The sequence below is a fragment of the Leopardus geoffroyi genome, chromosome D2 (assembly GCF_018350155.1).
Source record: "Leopardus geoffroyi isolate Oge1 chromosome D2, O.geoffroyi_Oge1_pat1.0, whole genome shotgun sequence".
In the NCBI taxonomy this organism is placed as follows: domain Eukaryota; kingdom Metazoa; phylum Chordata; class Mammalia; order Carnivora; family Felidae; genus Leopardus; species Leopardus geoffroyi.
Window position 1 is genome coordinate 80768241 of NC_059334.1, and position 21797 is coordinate 80790037.

Sequence of the window (21797 nt, forward strand, 5' to 3'; positions counted from 1 at the left end):
AAAGGGGATTCCATTGAAAAGGGATTTCCCAGGCACATAATCTGGGAGAAGCTGGCTGCTTTAGCCTAACGGCTGACCGCCCCGGTGCTGAAGCACGTGCTACCCAGGGCCTCCCAGACGCTGTCGTTGGGTCTCTGCCTCTTCAAGACACGTCTTCCCAGCGCTTTTCCGAAGCACACATGTGTCCTAGCTGGCCGAGTGCGACCACAGGATCCTTCTTCCTGGGAGCATCTCCTGGCACCGGGGTTTGGTGTGCATTCGGCAGAAGGCGCTCCCACCCAGGGCAGTCCCCCCACCACCATGGGGCCGGCAAGTGTGAGTCACTCCCGCCTCTGGATGGAAATAGCTACTGGAAAAAGGTAGAAGAATCGTAGCACTGAAGGCCTTCCAGTTTCCCTCGACTCTGTTCGTGCGACATGGCACCAGCAGGGAAAATCGCACATAGGACCTATTGATTTAGAGGCCTGGCCAGCCTCGGGAAATGAGCCTTTCAGGCTGGGCCAGGAAGGCAGCCAGAGTTACATTACAGCATGTGTCAATGTATGGCTGTCCCCCGGTGTGCATTCCAGTCTCCCGTTGATGGACGCGTAGATGGTTTCCAATTTTTGCGTGATTATAAATCATGCTGTGGTGAACCGTGCTGGCAGGCCTTCTTGTGCAAATGTGCTAGGTTTTCTTGAGAACAATTTTCCCCCCACTTGCCAGGTAATAAGCATCACCGTGGAGAGCTGGTTAAATACACATATTACCAGGTCTGTCCTGGCGGGTCTGACTTCGGAGCCAGGAATCTTTGATTTCCTTCAACAATACTTCAGTGAGTCCTGTTATCGGGGGAGGCTAGCACACCCTGATTCAAGGGCAGGAGGGCTGGCCCGGAGCGACGGCCTCTCACAGTTTACCAATTAGACGCTGCTGATCACTCCCAAGTGGATGTGCCCGTTTCTGTCCCCTCCAGCAGTGGAAGGGTCTCTGTGCCTGTGTTCCCACATCCTCGCCAATTCTTGGTACTGTTAAGTTTCTAAAAAGCTTTTCCAAATCTGGAGGATGTGTAATAATATCTCATTTTAATATAAACTACATTCCCTGTACTTTGTGTGGGTTGAGCTCTTTTTCAAATGTTTAATGACCAGTCAAGTTTCCTTTTGTGGATTATCTATTCATATCCTTTGTATACTTTACTATGGAATGCTTGTCATCTTTAAAATTACAGTTGACCCTTGAAAAACCCAGGGTTGAACTGCATGGGTCCACTTATACATGGATGTTTTATAGCACAGTGCTGTAAATGTAGTTTCTCTTCCTTATGACTTTCTTTGTATTTTCTGTTCTCCCACTTACTTTATTGTAAGAATACAGTATATATTATGTATGACATATTAAAAATGAGTCAATCAACTGTTTATGTTATTTGTAAGGCTTCCAGTCGACAGTAGGCTATTTTGGGGGAGTCACAAGTTATACATGGATTTTTGACTGCTGTGGGGTCCTAACCCCCACGTTCAAGAGTCAACTATAGTTTGCGACAGTTCTTAATAGAATCTACTCCTGCTTCTTTGTCGGGTGTTTGTGTTGCAAATATTTACTCCCAGTCTGTGGTTTGTGTCTCTAGTTAGTTTATGGAGTCTTACTGAATGAAAGTTTTAAGTTGAAATATATAATAAGATGTATTAATCATTTTGTTACAGTTTATGCATTTTGCGTCTTGTCCAAGACGTGTTTCCCTCCCCATAGTTAGAAAGATATTCTCCTACATTCTCCTCCAGCAGTTTTAAAGTTTTACTTTGCTCATTCAGGTTCTACATCTACTTGACGTTGACTTGTGTGCATGGCATGAGGTAGGGATCGAATTTTATTTTCTATATAGTAACCAACAGTTGTTCAAACACTGATTTTCAGTAGCCCACCCTTTCCCCACTGACTTGGAATGCCACTCCTGTCCTGTGTGAGTTCTCCATCCTTGCTCTTATCAGTAAATATGTTAAAAAAAAAAAAAACAGCTTGGGGTGCTGGGGTGGTTCAGTCGGTTAAGCCTCCAACTTTTGCTCAGGTCATGATCTTGTGGTTCGTGAGTTTGAGGCCTGCATCGGGCTCTGTGCTGACAGCTCAGAGCCTGGAGCCTGCTTCGGATTCTGTGTCTCCCTCTCTCTCAGCCCCTCCTCTGCTCACGCTTTGCGCCTCTCTCTCTCTCTCTCTCAAAAATAAATACATAAATAAGTAAACATTAAAAAAAGCAAACCAGCTTTATTGAGATAGAATCCATAACCACATACTTTATCCGTTTAAAGAATACAATTCAGTGATTTTTAGTATGTACACACACCATCACCAATAGTCCATTCTGGAACATTTGCATCACCTCTAAAAGAACCGTGTGCCACTGTCCCCATCTAGCTCCCCGTCCCATCTCCCCAACCCAAAGCAACCACTCATCTACTTTCTGTCCCTGTAGGTTTCCCTATTCATACATTTCCCTATGTCATACATTTCGTATGAACGGAACAATGAGAAAAGTGGTCTTTTTTTTTTACTGGCTTCGTTCACTTGGGTATAAACCTAGGAGTGGAATTGGTGGGTCATATGGTAACTAATTTTAATCATTTGGGGAGCTGTCTGTGTTCCAAAGTAGCCACACTGTTTTCCATTCCCGCCCGCAGTGCACGAGGCTTCTAACTTCTCTGCATCCTCTTCTGCGCTTGTTATGACTTGACTTTTTTGATTCCACTTGGCGGGTGGTAAAGTTATCATTGTGGTTTTGACTTGCGTTTCTCCTCCCTTTGATAAATCGGAGGCCATGAGGATTTACCCCTGAGTTTTCTTCCAAGAATTTTCTATTTTTAGCTCTTCCACGTAGAGCCACCTTGAGTTTATTTTTGCCTATGGTGTGAGGTAAGGGTACAGCCTTACTCTTTTGCATGTGGCTGTTCCGTTGTCTCCACACAGGCGGGAAAAAGGCTACAGACCTCTTGTGGACCTCCACCTTGCTAATACTAATTTTAATGACTCAAAACATTTTATAAATTAAAGGTTTGCTCATTTCAACAGACCTTTGCTGGATTAACAGTAATTAGGTTGTATTGTCATCATCTTGGAAATTGCCCCGCCATGCATCTGTGCACATGGGCTTATTTATACATGAGCATATACATCATCATGTCATGGAGTCTCTTAGGTTTTACCTAAGAGAAACTTGGAGGATTATCAAGTTCAAGTGGTATGCTTTAAATGTAACAACTAGCTGTTCGGGGGGCGGGGTGGGGGGGGGAGCCCTAATTGGTAGCCCTTGCCGCTTTCCGTGGCGTAAATACTGCCATCGGAGCTGATTTCAAGCCACCAGAGCGAGGTCGCCGAACGTGGTGTTGGGAAGATGTGCGATCAGTACAGGCTGGCTTAATTTTTGTTCTGAAAAAGAAACTGCGGTCCCACAACTCTTTCTGGGGCAAAACTGGTCTGTGTCAGGGATGTAGTCGTCAGCTGGTCTCACCCCCGACACTTGTTTGTGGTTGTGCTGCCGTGGCCCTAGCAGAGGCGAGGAGGCTTGCGAGTCTGATCTTAGAGCACAAAAACCGTCAGTAGGCTGCAAAGAAGCAAAGTGGCTTCTGGGTGGGCTGTAGAGAAGGGACAGGAAGGAGGCTGGGAGAGCAAAGGAGTCCCACTGCCATAGGAAATGCCACTGGCAGGAGCACTCTCTAGGCTCTGACCCCTGCACTGCCCACGTCAGATACACTTAGGAACCCTCAGAGGGAGCACCTGCGGCCCTCGAGGGGAAGCTTGGTATCCAAACAGCCCAAGGGGTTCAGAAGTTTCAGGGCCAGGGGATCTGCCCCAAGCCATAGATATCCGCTCCTGACCTCCGAACCCCGGTCCCGGGGGAGGGGTCTCCACGGATGAGTGAGGCTGCCCCCAACTCAGCACGTCTGGGCAGGGGCTCAGCGAGCGACCTGCCCCGTCATTTGGACCGAGGCCACCTTCCTTCTCACACTGGCTGCTGTAACTTCCTCTTCTGCCCCTCGATTCAGTCTGAACGCTTCCCTCTCCCCGTTTGGCTCACTCTTCTTCTCCATCCCTTGCATCGACTCTGAGGCCAGGGGGCCCTTGACCGCGATGTGACAAGAAGTGCCCCTGGCCCTACTGTGCCCGGCCTCCCCCAGGTTACCACGGTCCCTCCGCTCGGCCGCCACGCCATTTGCCCTAGCAAATTCTCCAGTGTGGCTGGAATACATCCTGAGTTTAACACAAAGCAAAACAAAAGGGCCAAGCAACATTTGCTCAGAACTTCGGGGCTGGCCCTGACCTCACAAGTGTCTGCAGAACCGGGAGGGCATGGAAGCCCCGGCTGAGTGTGGATGCAGGTAGGGCTGGCTGCCGGCCTTTGTCACGATGGGCATCCCAGACCCCCGGTCACACCGGCGATGCCACCCTCCCAGCCCCGAGAGGCGGTCCCGCTGCCCATCGCCCCTTCCTGGCAAGCCACGCTCACAGGTGCTCTGTGTTCAGAGAGGGCAAGGCTGAGAAGATACAGCCCGCGGAATGGGCATTTGTTGAGATGTAAGGGCTCCGTGCGTTCTCAGTCCAGATGGAGCCGTGGGCACAGTGCATTGCAGCCTGGGCCCACCTCCAGGGTGACCACGGGGTCTGGCCACCCAGAAGCTTTGCTCTCTAGAGAGCAAGCTATGCTTTTTTTTTTTTTTTTTTTAATGTTTATTTATTTTTCAGAGACAGAGAGACAGAGTGTGAGAGGGGGAGGGGCAGAGAGAGAGAGAGAGGGAGACACAGAATCCCAAGCAGGCTCCAGGCTCTGAGCTGTCAGCGCAGAGCCCGACGCGGGGCTCGAACTCACGAACCGTGAGATCATGACCTGAGCCGAAGGTGGACGCTTAACCAACTGAGCCACCCGGGTGCCCCGCCAGCCATGCTTTTTAAATTTAAAAAAAGGAAAAAAAAGTTTTTGCCAGTGTCTGCACAAAGACCTCCATATTGGTGAGTTCTCACTCCTCAGCTTGCAGGGGACAAGTGTGCCTTCCAAGAAGGGGGACATACATGCCCAGTGGCCACCTTGTCCCCTGTGGGTGCACGGGGGCTGGCCCGCGTGTTGCCTTGTGCTCTAGGAGCCGAGGAAGGAAGAGCAAAGGGTAGAGAAAACCACATGCTCGTTCTCTTGACCAGCTGTGTTGCCAGCAACGTGTGGTTATTTATAACCGTGGTGGAGCGTCCATAAATCGTGGTTTTCCCCCAGCAGTGCAGCTGATGGGGACTCTGAAATGATCGCATGGTGTCCCTCCGCTAAACCCTCTGGGAGAAAACGGCCCGCAGTCTGCAAGAACCGCGGCTTCTGCCCAGCCTGTGCAGACCCTGGCCAGACCCTGGCCAAACCCTGTTCCAGGGCCGCGGGGTTTATGAGCAGCCTCTGGGGCAGTGTGTGCAGGAGGAGCGTCCGTGGGTGTTAACAGGGGCTACTCAAAGCAGCCTGATGGGTCGAACGGAGCTTGGCTTGTGCGCGGCGGGCACCTTTTCCCGAATAAAGCGGCTCCGAGCTTCAAGGTGGTGCCTCCTTGGGGGCCTGCCTGCTTACCGCGTGCACCGCAGGCCCTGATCTTTTATCCGCCCCGTTCACCAAAGCTCCCACTGCTGGACTGAGCTGTGCCCACCATTCTGGCTTCAAAGCCGCCTCCCAAGACACGGAGGCCACTCAGCAAAGATTCACACTTGGCTTCGAAGAGGTGACGCGGGCTCAGTTACGGAGCTGCTCCGGCACGATTCACGCTCCCCACCCCCGCCGTGCCCATGGCAGGACCGCAGACCAGAGAGGGTGTGGGCAGTGGCCCTGAGGGCTCAGCCTGACCGCTCTGTCCGGGGCCTGATGAGCCGGGAGGAGCTAGCCAGCCAATTTATGGGAGAACCCCACTCCCTGGAGGCCGCGGTGCCGCAGGGCTCACCCCTCAGCAAGTTCGATGCCAGTCCGGGACTGGCCCCTCAATTCCCGGGCAGACCGGTTGGCCGTCCTGCATCTGTGGCGACACCCATGCTTCCCACCACCCCTCCGGGGCAGCCCAGGACGCACTCTGCAGAACCGAGGTCGGGCTCTCGGTGCACACGGGGCCCCTGGGGCTGCAGCCCCTTGACGTGCAGGCCCCCCGCATGCATGGACTCTCCAGCGCCCCCACCCCGCCCCGGCTTGGCTTTGAATGAGTTCATTATTCCCAGCCCTGCCTCGGCATGCCTGGCCGCCAGTTTCTTCAGGCTGGCGGTGCTCAGAAGCTGGCCGTTGCCAAATCCAGTTGTTTGGCTTAATGTTTCAAGGCCAAGTCCTTTCAGGAAAGCTCTCTCCACCCTCACCCACCCCCTTAGTGAAATAGATGTGCAATTGATTGGCTTTGCGGGGTTTTAATCCATCGTTCTCTGCAAAGAATGAGGTGAAGGGCTCATTATTGGTTCACGTAACACTCTCCCTCTCCTTTCCAAGTGCACCCAGAATGGAAGCGGGAGACTAAGGAACACGAGCATTTCGAGGGTGGGGGCCGCAGAATTAGCCCTGGCCGAGGTCTGTGCAAAGGAAAGTGCTGCGGGCTGCCAGGGAGTGACAGTGCCCATGGGTGGCCACAGGGACATGCTGGAACCTTCCGCACAGGGTTTGCTGCAGCTGGCCATCCCTGTTGGCGCTCCTCTCTGTGCCTGTGATGTTTCAAAAGGGCCGGCTTCATTAATAATCCTTCTCTGTATTTAAACGCCCACCTCTTCCCCACGGCGGGAGGGGGCAGCGCCATGCTGGCTCCGGGCTTGGCCTTTCCTGGTTTTTCCTGGTGTGAGGGCGTGAAGGGCACACTGTCAGGGGCCTTTCTTGAGCTCCGGAGGCACCATCAGAGCCAAGAGAACTTTTCCTGGCTCAGAACCCGGAGTCTGTTCTGTCTGTCTGGGGCTTCCCTACACCTGCTGGGGGGTGGTGGGGGGGGTGGCGGGGGGAACCGTCCCAGCAGAGGTGCCCCGTGGTGTGCGGATGAGGGAAGGGGAGAGACCCTGGACCCGGAGACAGAGCAGGGTCACAGCCCAGCACGGCCACTTGCCTGCTCTGGGACCGAGGGGAGCTTGCGGCCCCCATTTCTGAGCCCGCTTCCTCATCCGTAAAACAAAGACTAGATCATCGCTGTGCAAATCAGGGACAGAATGGGTCCCTGGCGTGGGCTGTGCTTCATAACGTGAGGGAAGGGACTGTGGTTTTAGCACACACTGTTGCCCACCTCGTAGAGGGAAGCCGGATACCTGCCCCAGACGGAAAAGATCTCGCCCGTCACCATTCTTTCATGAAATTTCTGCCAGAAGGCTTGAGGCTTTCGTGTCTCCACGGCTCTCTGCACAGGGAGCACAGAGCAGCCCTCCAGGGTAGGGGGGCAGGCGGTAGACTTTGCAGGACACGGCCAAGAGGAGGGCGAGGGGGGTGTTCAATGCTGTTTCGGGGGTCTGGGCTTGTTAATTCAAGAGATAGAGCTGGAGACACGCCCCCCCCCCCCCCCCCCCCCGTGGCAGGAGGCACACCCCCCATGGCGGACCATCAATGAACATCCTGTTCACATCCCAGCACGTGAGCGTGTCCTGAGTGTCTGGTTGGGGTGGGGGCTTATAGGGAGAAAAGACAAAACCCTGCACCCCGGAAGGAGGAGTCTGTGACACCCCCAGGGAAGGGGTGGGGAGGCAGGACTTCTGCCCTGGGAGCCTGACTCATCCCTTGTTGTCCCAGGTTCCTCTGGAAAGCCAGGGCTCCACACAGCACAGGTGGCCAATGTCAGCTCTAGGACAAAGTCTGGTGCAGAAGCTGAGGCCCGGAGAGGGAAAGGGACTTGCCCAACACACACACAGCCAGGCTTGGGCACTGGGCTGCCTCCCTTGTCCTGCAGGCATGGAAACTGAGGCAGCCCGAGGGACAGCCCAGCTGCCCATTAGAAGCACCCAGGGAGATCAGACCACCCAGCCCTCAGGCCAGACCCCAGACCAACCAAGTGAAAAACTCTCTGGGGTAGGGTTCAGGGGTCAGCATTTCCAGTCAATCTTTTCAAAGAACCAGCTGCTTGTTTCCCTGATGTCCTCCGTCATTTTCCTGTTTTCAGTTCCTCGCTTTCTGCTCTGATCTTTTATTATTTCCTTCCTCTGTCTTGGGTGTATTTTGTTCTTCTTTTTCTAGTTTCTTAAGGTGGGAGCATAGATGATGGGTTCGAGACTTTGCTCTCTAATAACGAAAACATCCAGGGCTACAAATTTCCCTCTGGGTCCTGCTTTAGCAGCACCCACAGCTTTGACGGCAGTGGGTGGTTCTAAGCTTCCCCTGAGCAGCCGGGTTTGAAAACCAGCCTCCGCTTTCCAGGGTTCTGAGGAGGAAATTGGGCTTTGCCTGCTGAAGAGCTTTGTTTAGGGACCAGACATCATCAGGGCTGTCTGCTCTTCTCCTTCCCCCACCTCATAACACAACGGACAAGTTAATCCTCAAGTTTATATGGAAAACAAGTAAATAAGGAAGCCTCTGGGGTGGGGGTGGGGGTGAGGAGAGAACGAGGCAGGCCTTAACCTGCTGTTAAGCGGAGCACAAAGCCTCAGTTGTGGGGACAGGATGGAACAGTGTGGTCCTGGCGTGTGCCCGGGCCGACGGGCCAGTGAGGGACAGCGTTCCTGCATGTGCCGGGCCCTGTGCCTGGCCTCTGGTGCCCCGGACGGCATCGTAGATGGCATTCAGGGCCCCGCTCCCTGTTGGATCTCCAGCCCACCCAGCACCCCGAGGCAGCCGGTCCTGGTACCCTCCTCCCACCCGTCACCAGACGAGTGCCTGCTGGTTCTCGAATCCTGGCGTGCCTGAGCCCTTAAAATACACTGCGCTTCGGGGCCCCCGGGGGGCTTAGTCCGTTATGTGTCCGACTCTTGGTTTCCGCTCAGGTCACGTGCTCACAGTTTGTGAGTGTGAGCCCCACGTTGGGCTCTGCGCTGGCAGCACGGAACCTGCTTGGGATTCTCTCTCTCCCTGCTCCTCCCTTGCTTGAGCTCTTTCTCAAAATACATAAACACTCAAAAGAAAAAGAAAAAAAAAGGCATTCGTGTCTCCACGAATGGAGCTGGTGTGCCTCCAGCTCTGTCTCTTAACGAGCCCAGACCCCCAACACAGCACTGAACACCCCCCTCGCCCTCCTCTTGGCCGTGTCCTGCAAAGTCTACCGCCTGTCCCCCTACCCTGGAGGGCTGCTCTGTGCTCCCTGCTTCTAGGGTGCGAGCCCCGAAGGTCACTGGTGGAAAGCGCTGGGTGAAAGGCTGTATGGGAGAAGGTGTGTGTCATGGGGCCAGTCCCGGGACTTGGGGAAAATCCTGACCCCGAAGCCTGAGCTGCGAGGGCTGCCGGGTTCCCCCTCCGGGCCTGTTTCCCCATCTGCAGAGAGGACAGCGTCTCCCTGCGGATCACCGAGTAGATGCATCGGGAGGCCGTCACCCTCCTCACCCACGGCCCATGATGGCGGATGGGACCCTGCTGGAGCTGTTTCCAGGGCTTTCTGGAGGCCGCAGGGCGGACTCGTGTGGGGCTGGTTTATGGCTTCCCAGTAAATCGCGGGACAGGACTAGGGTCTGCAGAAAATCAGAGCAGTGCTGAGTAGATGTCCTAGAAGAGCGGCTCGTCCGCCTGCCTCCTGAGACGGGCCTGACGAAAACAAGACCCCGTCTAGGACTCGCCCAGGGCACGGCGGCCCGCCAGGAGCCGGGGCGGCTTGCGTGGGGTCCCCGCACACACAGTCGGCCCACGGTGGGGCAAGCCGCCCCGGCAGGCTGGCGTCCCCGGGGGCCGGAACGAACGGCCCCCTTGCCGGGCGGGCGGCTTTGACCATTTACGAGGCGCCGTCTGGACTGTGACGAATGAGGTGGCGTCCGTCAGCTTTTCGGGGAACCTGGCCGGGGTGGAAGGTGCTAAGTAAATATGGGGGAGGGGCACTGGCCTCCCTGCTGGTTCACTCTAGGCTCTCCCTTTTTGTGCCTCGGTTTCCCCATCTGTATGGAGGCACGGATGAAGAGGGCCCCCTCCCCCTCCCCCTCCCCTGACCCCAGCCCCCATGTTTGTAAGTACAGGCAGGAGAGAGAGAGCCCAGGGACCCCCTTCTGCCCAGGCCTCTGCCGTGTGGGTGGCAGGCAGCCCGGGTGCCGAGATCTAGGCTAGCTCTCCAGGAGGACGTACTCTCCTCGTTTTGGGCCCTGGCAGGATTGCCTCGGGCCAGCATCTGTCCCTTCCTGGGCCTCGGGTTCCTCACCTGAGAAATGAGGGGTTGCGCCCTAAAGCCCTTCCAGCTTTGGGGTTTGGGGCTCGTTTGCTTTTCCCTTGGTTGTGTTTCATCCAGCAGGGTTCAGGGAAGGTGCTGCCACTGGAGTCACAACCGGGATCCGGGTCCCAGCCCTACCCCGCGCTGGCCACGTGACCTGAAGCAAAGCCCTTGTTCCCGTGTCTTTGTCTCTGGGAGATGAGATCCCCAGTCCTCCCCGGGTTGACAGGAATGCGGTGCCACCATGGACATGCTGGGCGGACCCCTTGGGACTCTCCATCCTGGAGGTGGGGCGTGTGGACCCATCCGAGCCCCCGAGGGGCTGGCGGCCGGACAGAGGGGCCGGGGGGGGGAGCCAGCCCCGGGTGGTCCTGGGTGACACGTGTCTGACGTTACAGGTAGGGCCCACCCCCAGGGTTACCTTGGTGCACCCGGGCAGGCCCCCCCTCTGTAATGACCTGGAATGCTCTGCAGAGCAGGTGGCGCTTGTAAGCCCAGCCAGGTGTTTGGCCCCAGGGCCAGGGCTGGCCTGGACTGTCGTCCCGTCCCCGTGGCTGGCGAGCCCCAGCCCAGGCGGGGCCGCTGCACCTCTCGCGTCTGTCCGGGCTGGCGCATAATCTCGACCTTCCCGGCCTTTTCAATACCTCTGGAGAAGTGGTGGCAAGGCAAAACAAGGGAGTATTTTCATTATTACGTGTGCCATTAAGACAGCATTACTGCAGCCTTGGGGGGAAGTTACAAAGAGAAAAGGCTCTACCCGCGGTCCCACCACACTTGGCGGTTTATCTCAGGTTTCCTGCCCGCTCCCTTCTGCGACTGTAGGCGTGGGCATAGAACCCTCTCTTCTTCTGCTTTCCCCCTTCATCCTGCCTGTGGTTCACAGCTCTGCCGTGGTTCATGGAGCGGGTCAGCCGGACTAGGCTTCATTACTCCCCCGGGGTCGGACATCGGAGCCGGTTCCTTTCTTGTTATAAGTAGCACCGTCACAAGCATCTCTAAAAGTACTTTCTCCCCGCCTCGGCTCAGCAAACTTTTATTGAAAACCTACCACATGCCAGACTCTGTATGAGGTCTCTTTAGAATTCCGTCTTTAGGAAAGATTTCCAGGAATGGGGTTAAAGAACATCGTTCTTTTTATAGATCTCAACGTCGACACCAGATGACCTCCAACAGAAAGTGGCAGCTTGCGATCCGGGGAGGAGGGGGGCAAAGGGGACAGTGTCTGTGCCCCGCCCTCCCCCCCGCCCCCTCGCATGGTGTGATTCCGTCCCTTTCTCTGCTGCCCAGCTTCCGGTCCGTGAGGGCACGGCTGCCTCGAGGCCTCCCGAGTGCTCACGCTAACTACTACCGGCCAGCCCACCCGGTGCTGGCCACCACTCACCTAGGGGCTTAACACACACCATTGTACTCGGTATTCAGTCCACATCCCTGCACCTCAGAAGGGGAAGTCCCAGGGGGGTGGGCCGTGGCCACACAAGTCCACAGCCTGCGTGCAAAATGCTGCCGCCAGGCCCCCCCACCATAGCCGCCACCGGCCCCCGTGAGGTCGCGGGGGGTGTCATTCCCTCCCTTTGTGCACGGGGAGCTCACTCCGCACTCGGTGGCAGGTGGGAGCCAGGCCAGCAGCGCCCCGCTCCCTGCCTGGCACGGAATGCCCTTTCCCAGCTCTGGGATGGAAACTGGCATCGGGAGCCGGTTGTGAGTGAACTGGATACAGATTCTTCTTCTGTCCCTTGTGGTGCCGGAGGCTCCTGACCGTGGGTTAGTAGGTGACGGGCAGTTAACTGAGGACCTCACGACAGAGCGCATTTCAGTGCTCGGTGCCCAGCATTGCATGCGGTGTTTCATTTACCGTCTCGTTCCATGGGGCCAGGATGCCCCTTTACGATAGCACAAGTCCTCTCCACGTGAGGGTCTCGGGTCCTTTGCGATCCCATTGGCCTTCGGCGGGACTTTTGAGCACGCTGGGGTCCGGGCACTGGCGCTGGACCCACTCGGCCCGTTTCCTCTGTGCAGGCCCTGGGCCAGGCCTCACCGTGCCCTCCCACCGGGCAGGGACAAGACCCTCCCGGTCTGTGCTGCTAGGAAGGTTGTCCTTCCTGAACAACCATCTGCTTCTGTGTAATCTACGGGGTTTCCCTTTTTTGCTTTGGCTGCCAGGGAACTCCAAGCCACATTTTTGTTGTGGTTCAGATTCCCAGGCCTGTGGTACAGGTCTTTCCTCTCTTCTTTACTATGGTTTCTGAACCAGGTCGCTAACTTTCTCTGGCTGCCCTAGTGTAAACATCACCGTGTGCCTCTCTGAGCTGCCCGAGACGCTGGAAACAGCTCTTTATTTCATCCACGTTGTTCTTTGCGGCAGAAGCCTGTTCTTTTCTCACTGCCGTGTGTTTCGTCGAACAACCAGACCGCGGTTCATTCGTGCTGCCGTTGCAGGGCACCGGGGTCGTTTCTCGTTCGGGGTCATTCGGAACAGAGCTGGCAGAACGTTCCGGTCTACACTCCCCGGCGAACGCGGTCTCATTTCCCCCGGGACACGTGCCCAGGATGGAATCGCCAGGTCACGTGGCACGCCTGTGCTCCCAGCAAGGGGGTATCTGCCGAGCCGCGTTTTCCCGCGTGCCACACCATCTGTGCTCCCACCAGCCATGTGCGAGGGTTCCCGGTGCCCCATCCTGCCAGCACTCAGTATCCCCCACCCCGGCCATTCCGGGGGTGCGTGCTGGGTGCTGCCTGTAACTCCCCTGGCCACGCGACGCTGGGCACCTTTCCACACGTGCAGCGGCCACATAGACCCCCTGGTTTGTGAAGCGCCCGTTTTCACCCTTTGTGAGCGGAACAGCCACAAAGTAGGTTGAGGCTGGTGGATCCGAGGTGAGTCCCCGGAGTCCCCATGTGAGTCCCCAGAAGGCATTGGGGTTCACGAAACCGCGTTTCTCGGGTCAGGTTGCACTGTCTCACGCTTTGGACCCGAAACAGCCGCCGGGGAGGAGCGGCCCGGCTCGTCAGCCCGGGGCACCCTGACTCAGGAGACTTTCCTCCCGAGCAGACAGATCAGGACAGAGTTGGGGGGGGGGGGGTGAGCCTCCCGATCCATCCTGAGCCTCTGTCTTCCTGTATCAAGGGGGCACATTGGTGCCGCCTCCCAGAATAGCTTGAGGAAGTGCCAGCCCAGCGCCCCACCTGTAGCACCCCCCGCCCCCCCCCCCCGCCTTCAGCAACAAGATCCCCCCCAGCCCAGCCACCTGGTGGGTCTGCACGTGGTGGTGGAGAGGACGCCGGGCCTTCGATGAGCCGAGTTCTGGGAGTCACCACCTCCCTGCACCCTCCCTCTCTCCTGGGCCACCGCATGAGACTTGAGTGTGCAAAGCCAGGGGCGCTGGGCTAGCCCTGGGGTCAACCTGGCCTCCCGTGGTCCAGCCTCCAGAGGAGAGGGGGGAATGTGGTCGCTTGCGGGGGGAGGAGGCCGGGAGTGAGTGCCCCCGCCCTGTGCTCCCGAGGACCCGGGTGGGAGCGCACACAGACGCCTCGGGGGAGTCGGCCGTTGGCGAGCATGTTGCCGGGGGCCGGGCCGGCTGGTGGAAAACTAAACACACACCAGGTGTTCGACATGTTTTTATCAAAATATTCCGAACAGCTGTCGGGGGTTCCTCTGCGCGAGGCCAGATGCCCAGCCCCCAGAGGGCCCGTCCCTCCGCCAGAGCGAGCCTTTTAGGTGAGCCCCTGCCTGCTGCTCGCTAGCCCAGCCCCGCGGGCTCCTGGGAAGATCTAGGCCACGCTGCAGGCTGGGGAGGCAGACAGGGACCCCGCTCAGTGACCCCCGGGCAGGCCACCCACCCTCCCTGGGCCTCCGGGTTGCCAGCCATAAGATGGGGCGGTGGCGCCTACCTCCTGGGTCGCTGTGGAAACCAAAGCCGCTAAAGCGTGCCGGGCCGGGGCCCTTGCCGAGTCCCTGGAGGCAGAGGGCTGTCGGTGACTGTCACTATTATGAATAATACTCTGAATAGAGCATCCCGTGGGCTTGGAGAAGTGGGCCCCGAGGGCAGGCTCATAGGGGGGGCATAGGCTGGGTCAGCAGCTCCCCAGTGGCCGCCCCTTGTCTGTCTCGAAGGAGTCCAGCACGGCCCCTTGCCGCCTGTCCCCGGGCACGGCCACACGGGCATCTCTGCAGGTCTGGCACCGCGCTCAACGCCCGCCGAGCAGGGGCATGGCGCTCACGCCTGGCGGCCCGGCTAGGTTCTGTCCACAGCCCCTGGGGAAAAGCTCCCCGGAGATACTTGGCCCTCAGGACCTTCTCCCAAAGATGGCGCCCGCTCTCCAGACACGGAGCCGCTGTGGGCCTTGCCCCTCTCCTTGGCCGGAGCGGCCCCGCGGGGGTTCTTACCCACCCCAGTCCAACGCGCGCCATCCGTCCATCCACCCGGATGGCGCATCTGCTGTGGGCCGCGCCCTGGGCCGGCTGCATCATCTCATGGACGGTCCACCACAGCCCCCTCGGGGGGGGGGGGGGTCTCCTCGGCCCCAGCCCCAGATGGGAGGCTCTGAGTGGTCTGGCCAAGGCCACACGGTGGGCACGGCCAGCCCGGTCCAAACCCGTGGCTCAGACACCCTCTCCCAGGCCCACCGGGCCAGGACGGCGGGAGGGCCACACGCACTCGGTCTGGCGGCCCCCGGCCCTCCCCACGCCCCTGTCCAACCCCTTGCCCGAGCGGGAAGCCTGAGGCCCGCACGTGGTTGTCATCAGGGGCCTCCAGGGGCAGGCCTGAAACGCTCTCTGGGAACAGATGGAGGGAAGAAAAGAGAAGCCGCCCGCTGTTTGGACGACCTGTGGGAGCCACGGGGTGTGTGATGGCCGACTGCTCGGCCCGACAGAGCTACCCGCCTCGGGGTCCTCTCACATGACAATGCCAGGCCCCCATTCCGGAAGATCGCAGCTGGATTCACTGGACCTATGTCCCAGAGAACCTATAGGTGTTCACTCAGGGGTAGGATGGGTCCTAGAGGCCCCCTTGAGTCGGGCTTTGCAAGGGAGCCGGGGCGCGAGGGCGTTCTAGGCGGTGGCACGGGCGGTTTGGGGGACAGGACAGGATGAACACCGAAGTCACGGCGGGGGGGCGGGGGTGGCCGGCAGGGCCAGGGCCAGCTCGTGGGCCACAGTAGGAGGGGTGGATCTGGTCTTGGCGGGGGTGGGGGACCGCAGGAGTTACGGCGCCCTGCCCGACTGCTTGGCCCTATCACCGCTTCCATGCAGCCCTCCCTCCGCTTGCCTGTGCTTCTGTTCCCAGCGCCAGGACTTTGCTCAGGACCCGGCCCTCGGGCGCGGGCACGGGAGCCCGCTTTGCCTGCGGCACAGAGAGCTTGCTTCTTGGGGTTTCGTTGGACTGGCCACGTAGGTACAGGGCTGGCCCAGGCTGGGTGTTGATAAACACGATGTGGGCTCAACCCAGCATGTCCCGAGGCCACTGGTCTGTGACTGTGGCCTCACCGTGTATGTGAATCGAGCCAAGGCTGGCGTGGGGGCTCCAGCCAGCATCGGGGGTTCTGGGGCCCTCTCGTCAGGGTGCGGGAATCTCTCAAGATGGCCACCACACCAGCCGGCGGTGATGTGGGGCCACCGCTTGCGTTGAGCGTGTCTCCAGTCTGTTGTCAGCACCATGGGCGGTGAGAGCCGCACAGGAAGCAGCTGGCGCCGTGGGGTGGGTTCTGGTTGACGGGGCGCCACAGGCCGAAACCTACCGTAAACAGGCCCGTTTCCTCCCTGTGGACCGAGTGGCCCCGGGGTGGGGGGGGGGGGGGTGCCAGGGTCCACGGTGACATCCCTCCGGGGCTGGGCTCAGGCCCCCACTACCCTCTGCCTGGCTGGACCACGCCCCTAGTCCGGCCCAGCCCCAGGTGCCGGTGACCACAAGGCCCGGATGAGAGGGTGTCCCGGCGCTCCGTGGCTTTGCTGGGCGTGCCCAGCCGTGGGGGAGGCTGCGTGTGGCTCCGGTGCGAACGTGCCTTTTCTTTCCTTCTCCACCGACACTCTGCTGTCCTCACTGCCTTTGTCGAAGGTGGCAGGCACTTCCCAGCACCCACCTGTGTCCCGGAGCCGAGCCAAAGGCCCCTCCATCCGGCCGGAGGTCGACCAGCACGCTGGTGATTCCCAGCTGCAGAATCTGTCCTGTGTGCCAAGGGAAGAATCACGACGATGAACCGGGTTTAACTTTTCGAGAAAGCCGGACGCGTGAGGTTTAAGTCCCAGCTCTGCCATTTACCGTTTGGCGGCTTTGGGCACGCGCCTTCCCCTCGTGCGTCTGTGCCGTCACCTCCAGAACGGCGAGTCACGGTGCCCAGCTCACGGGCCCTTGTGCAGGGTACAGGGGAGACTCTCCTCCAAGCCCACCCGCAACAGGTGGGGGCCGGCACACGTCCGTGCCCTCGTTCTCGGGGTGTAGCCTCTGGGCCGCTCGCCCATCCCCCAAGCCGGGCGTGCTTTTTGCTTGCATCCTGGAGCCTGCCTGCTGGCCGGGGTCGGGGGAGGTCTGGTCTGTGGCGAGTGCTTTCCCTGCCTCAGTTTACCCTCCAGGGCTCAGCGCCCCCGAGGTTGATCCCGCGGGTGCTTCCTTCCGCCGGGAGAGACTCTGGTCCTTCCCGGCTGGAGGACGGGTCAGCCAGGGTAGAGTTCCGGGTTCTGGGGTGTCCGGTTAGCCCAGCCCCGCCCCTCACCCCCGCTCACCACCATAGCCAGATGAGGGGTGGACGGACCACGGGCCATAGGTGCACATGCAGGCGGGCGTGTTTCCCAGCTGGTGGGCGTGGGACCCTACCTGTCTTGACGAGCAGAGGTGGAGGGACGGAGAGAGAGCCGGCCTGCGATGCCCGTGCCCCCCGTGCCCCCTCCGCCATCGATGTGAGGCTCCGGGCTCCACCGTCAGTTCCGTGAGGGGCCCGGTCACCCAAGGTTCAAGGGCGTTGGTGGGAGGAAGGCAGCATGAGGCGGCCCAGAGGCCGGGCGGTTCCCTTCTGCCCCTCCCCACCCCCACTCATTACAGCTCAGCAGGCGGCCAGGTGAGGGGAGACCCACGCGCCCGCCAGGGAAGGGAGACGTGACGTGCAGCCACCCCAGCAGAGGTCCCGGCCAGCAGAAGTGTGTTCCCGTTTCCTCCCCCGGCCTGGGAGCTGTGGGCCTCACGGGGGTCCGGGGCAAGCACTCTCTCCGGCCTGGGGCTTTATGTCGGTGTTTTCTCCCCGTGTGATGTCCAAGCAGGTCAAGAAGCCCCCAGTCTGCGTGAGCTGGTGCGGCGAGGTCTAGGGGCCCGGGGCTGACCCGCGCACAAGCCGGGCCTAGGCAGAGGGGCACAGGCCCGAGGGCTGAGTGAGGACAGGGACGGAAGGCTGGGGCCCCTCGTGAAGGAGGGGCCCCACGGACCTCGGCCACACGCAGGGACCGGCTTCCGGTAGCAGAGGGCCCAGTGTTTTCCCAGAAGTGCCCATCTGGGCCGGGCCCACCCACCCCACCTCCGGAGCCCAGGTCCCGAGCCGGCCCAGGGGGCAGAGGGATAGAAGCAGCCCATCGGAGATCTGAGGCCAACTGCCCTCCCGCCACCCCACCGCAAGGTCACTGGCCCAGGTCAGGGGGTGGCTGGCTGCCCCAGTGGCTCCCGGCAGGCTGCCGTTCTCCTGGCATCCTGGTCAGCAGGTGGCCAGGGGGAGGCATTTGCAGGAGGCCATACTCTGGCCCCCGGGGTCTTGGACTCCGGTGGCTCAGATGGAGACACACCCTGGGCCCTCAGCCCAGCCGTGTCCCCGCTGGCCCCACGGCACCCTCTGTCCTTCCCTCCAGCCTCGTCAGCACAGCCCGAGTTGGCGTCACTCTGATGCCGGTGCCCTGTGCCCTGAATCCACTTGGCTGGCCTGCCCCCAGGGCCCAGCTCTTCCAAAACAATCTGGGACAAGGACACGTGCCCCTCCCCCCGTGGGCAACGTGGTGGCCTCCGGCCTAGGGGGCCTGTGTCGCGCCCTCTGTCACGCCCTGCCCCGGAGCAGAGCAGGGCAGGGAGGCGGGCCTGCCACTGGGCGCCGGCCCTCAGCAAGTCCCCGAGGGGAAGCTGCACCCGGGTCCCCGCAGTGGCTCCCGCGCCGGCCCCTTGTGGGCCCCGGGGAAGCAGGCGGGCACGGAGGTGGGGGGTCTGGCTGCCATTTTTCTCCGGCCGGTACAAAGACTGTCCCTGTAAAGCTGTCCTGGCCAGGGCACAGACCGGCCTTGTTCTCTGCCCCTGTCGTTGCCTCCTTCCCTCTGCTCACAGGGCACGAGGGGGAGGAATAGCTAATGACAGGCGGCGCCCTGCCCGGGTGGGGGCCTTTGTTCATTCACTCGACGGCGGGCACTTCCTGGGTGCCTGCTGTGTGCCAGGCCCGCGTGGGCGACCACCGAGGGCAGGAAGCCGGGCTCCTCCCTCTGGGCGGCCCGGGTCAGCGGAGCACCTACCCGAACGGCCTGGGGGTCGCAAGTGCCGAGTGCTCAGAAAGGACAGCGCAGCTGGCCGGGTGGGGTAGAGCTGGAGGTGGGAACGAGGGAGCAGGGTCTTGAAGGGTGAGTAGGAGTTTGCAGCTGGAGCAGATGTGAAGAGCGTTCCTGGCCACAGTGTGGACAGAGGTGGTGGGAGAGCAGGGGATGCCCGAAGGGCAGCGGGCCCCAGACGCCGGGTGGCTGGCACCTGGCCGGGTGGCACCGGTGACGATGGGTTCGTCTGAGGAGCCGGGCTGTGGCCTGGGCGCCACCAGAGTTTACACGGGCAGAGGTGGGAGCAGAGGGGCAGTTGAGGAAGCTGCCGTGATCGACCCACAGGCTCTGGACTCAGCCAGAGACACGCGAACGCCACCCGGGGAGCCCGGGAGGGCAGGGAGGGACGCGCTGGCCCTCTGCAGGGCACCACCTGGGAATCTGCCTCTGCTGTTCTCTTCGGGCCGGGACCTGAGGGCCGCGTGCTCCCGCCTCGGGGTGACGTCCCCAAGGACCCATGTTTCCATGCCAGCCTCTGGAGGGCAGTGAGGACGAGGCATGGGGAGAATCCAGACTTCGTGTCCCCTTTTCTGGAAGTTTCCCTGACCCCGCAGTTCCCTGTAAGTGCCCTCAGAGCTCTCGCCCTATGAGCCTGGGAGGGCCGAGGGCAGGATGGGAGGGGGCAGCCCAGGTGGTTCTGTCACAAGCCCACTCGATTCTTAGAGCCGCCTTGAGTCACGTGCTTACCATACAGAGGAGGAAGTTGGGGTGCAGAGAGGCAAGAGACAGCTCGTGGTGGGCAGAGCAGGGCACGTTGAGGAGGGGCGCGGGGGGTACAGGGAAAGGGGGCCCCCCTAAGTCACAGAGGGGCGAGGGGGCTGGTGAGCAGGGCCACTGAGGCCGTCCGCTCTGCCTGGGAGACTGGGGTCCCATCCCCCGACCCTGCCCCGACTCTGTGCATCCTCGCTGTCTCCTTTGTGTCTCTGCCCCTTCCCTCCACCCCTCTCTCCCCTCTCTCCGTCACCCTCCCCCATGTCTCTCTGTCCCCCTGCTCATGACTTTCCTGTTTCTCTTTCCTCCCTCTCTGCCTCAGTTTCTCCATCCTCCTCTTCCTTCCTCTGTGTGCGTGCATCTGTCTGGTTCCTTCTGTCCGTCCCCCCACATCCTGTTCTGTCCTGGCAGGGCCTGCTCCAGGCCAGAGGGGTCTCTCGACCCCTTTCTCCATCACCCTCTCTGCTCTCTTCCCACTGCCAAGGGGCACATCTTTGCTGGCTTTCCTGGTTCAGCCTTTACAGTGTGGTGCCTCTGAGGCCCTGCAGGTCACAGGTCACCGGCCAGCACGGAGCAGGGCGCTCTCTTACGCTGTTGGACAGAGTGCAGTTGCCCGGTGGAGTTGAGGGCGGGCGGCCCAGAACCGGCCCCCTCCTGGAACCCCGGCTCCCGGGGAGCCACAGCCCACGGCAGCGTCACGCAATTAAGACATAAAAGTCCGTGATTTCCTCTGTGTGTTGGCAAACACCGGCCGGCTGCTAATGCAGTCCTTTCTTTTAACGGATTCTTGAATTTAAATGATACGTAATTAAACCTAATTAGCCACGTATGCCATTCGGCTAGGTGCCGTATGCCGAGCGAGGCTGGTGAGAATCTCATTATAAAGCATCTTCTTTCACAGGCAGATTTCTCATTCCTTCTCAGGGTCGAGTTCATTTGACTGAACGGGAAGCCGGGCCCGGGGGCCCAGGGAAGGTGTCTGAGGAGGGCAGCCGGGGCCAGCCACCCAGGGACTTGGATGATGAGCTGGGTGGGGGTTTGCTGGGAGAAGTCTGGTTCCTTTGAGCAGCCCACCCTGGCCTTGCCATCGGGGGGCAAAGCTGGGAGTGCCGCGGGGACTGGGGTTGGGAACGTGGGGCAGGGCCCAAGGGTCATCACCTGGACAGGTGCAGTCTGAAGCCGGCCCGGCCTGGCTGTCCCCCCCCCGGCCCTGGTAACCCCCTCATGGGTGGAAGAGGGCCGTGGAGCGGCCCCCGGGCCCCAGGGGTGGCTGAGGGAGTCCCCAAAGGGCACGTCCAGGCTGGTGCAAGACTCGAACCTCGTGTACACAGGCCAAGCAAGAGGGGAGACCAGCGGCGGGGCCTGGCGGCGGGGGAGCAGTGATGCCCGTCAGGCGCCTGGCCTCCTGCCGGCCGCTTCCTGCAGGCACATCTGGGAGACCCCCCGAGCTGCGCCCTCACTGGTGCGGGGGCTGCCGGGGCTCCAGGTGGCCGGGACATCCCCCTGCGGTCCTGGTCCCAGCCCGCCTGCCCCTCTCACTCCAATGCCTGTGGCTACCTGGCACCCCCTGGGTCTTCCCTGTGCCCCGTATACTGACGTCTGTCCCCCCACCAGCCCGTGTGCCTAGGACGGGGCCCAAGGCCGAGCTGCCACTCCACCTCCCTGCCAGCGTCCACACCGCATCCCGGTTTTCATGGGTAATGGCGCCGAACACCCGCACCCGCTCCTGTCGGCTGCTGCGCCCCTCGCAGGGCCCGTGCCTGCACCTGTTACTACCTCTGTTTAGAGACAGGGGCACCAAGGCAGAGGCGTAAGGTGCTTGCCCACGGTCACATGGCGGACGGAGGGTGGAGCCAGGCTCATCCTCGGGGCGCGGAGGAGGAAACTGAGGCAGGGAGACAGTCGCCAGGGTCGGGTTTATTGCCGCTCAGGTGCTCTGTCTTCGTCTCTCTCTGAGGGCCCTCCCTGCCCACCGTCCGCCCGCCTTGCTGAGCCCTGGGCTCAGAGCTGCCCGGAGAAGAATCCCCTCCCCTACCTGCTCGGGGACCTGAGTGTTGGGGGCAGGTCAGCAGCCTCGGGGTGACCGGGCGCCCCTGCCTGTCAGTCTGTACTGGGGAGGGGCACCGGCACGCCGTGGAGCCGGGCATGGCCAGTAGCGCCCACCGGATGCTTCTGGACGGCGGGAGGGCCTGAGTGCTTCTGGATGGCGGGAGGCTCCGAGGACGGAGAGCCTCCTGCAGGAAGGGCTGTCCACAGAAACCCTGGGC

General features: G+C 60.4%; 1 protein-coding gene across 4 annotated transcripts in view; it reads left to right on the top strand.

The window, feature by feature from the left end:
• Nucleotides 1-21797, top strand: part of LOC123577179 (phospholysine phosphohistidine inorganic pyrophosphate phosphatase) — a 118617-nt gene that overhangs the window by 93549 nt on the left and 3271 nt on the right. Inside the window, exon 7 of one of the 4 annotated variants that reach the window (XM_045439166.1) lies at nucleotides 1794-1835. The exons of the other annotated variants lie outside the window; for them this stretch is intronic. Coding sequence (XP_045295122.1) covers nucleotides 1794-1835 — 42 coding nt within the window. The remainder of the gene's footprint in view (nucleotides 1-1793; nucleotides 1836-21797) is intronic. 4 annotated transcript variants of the gene reach the window in all.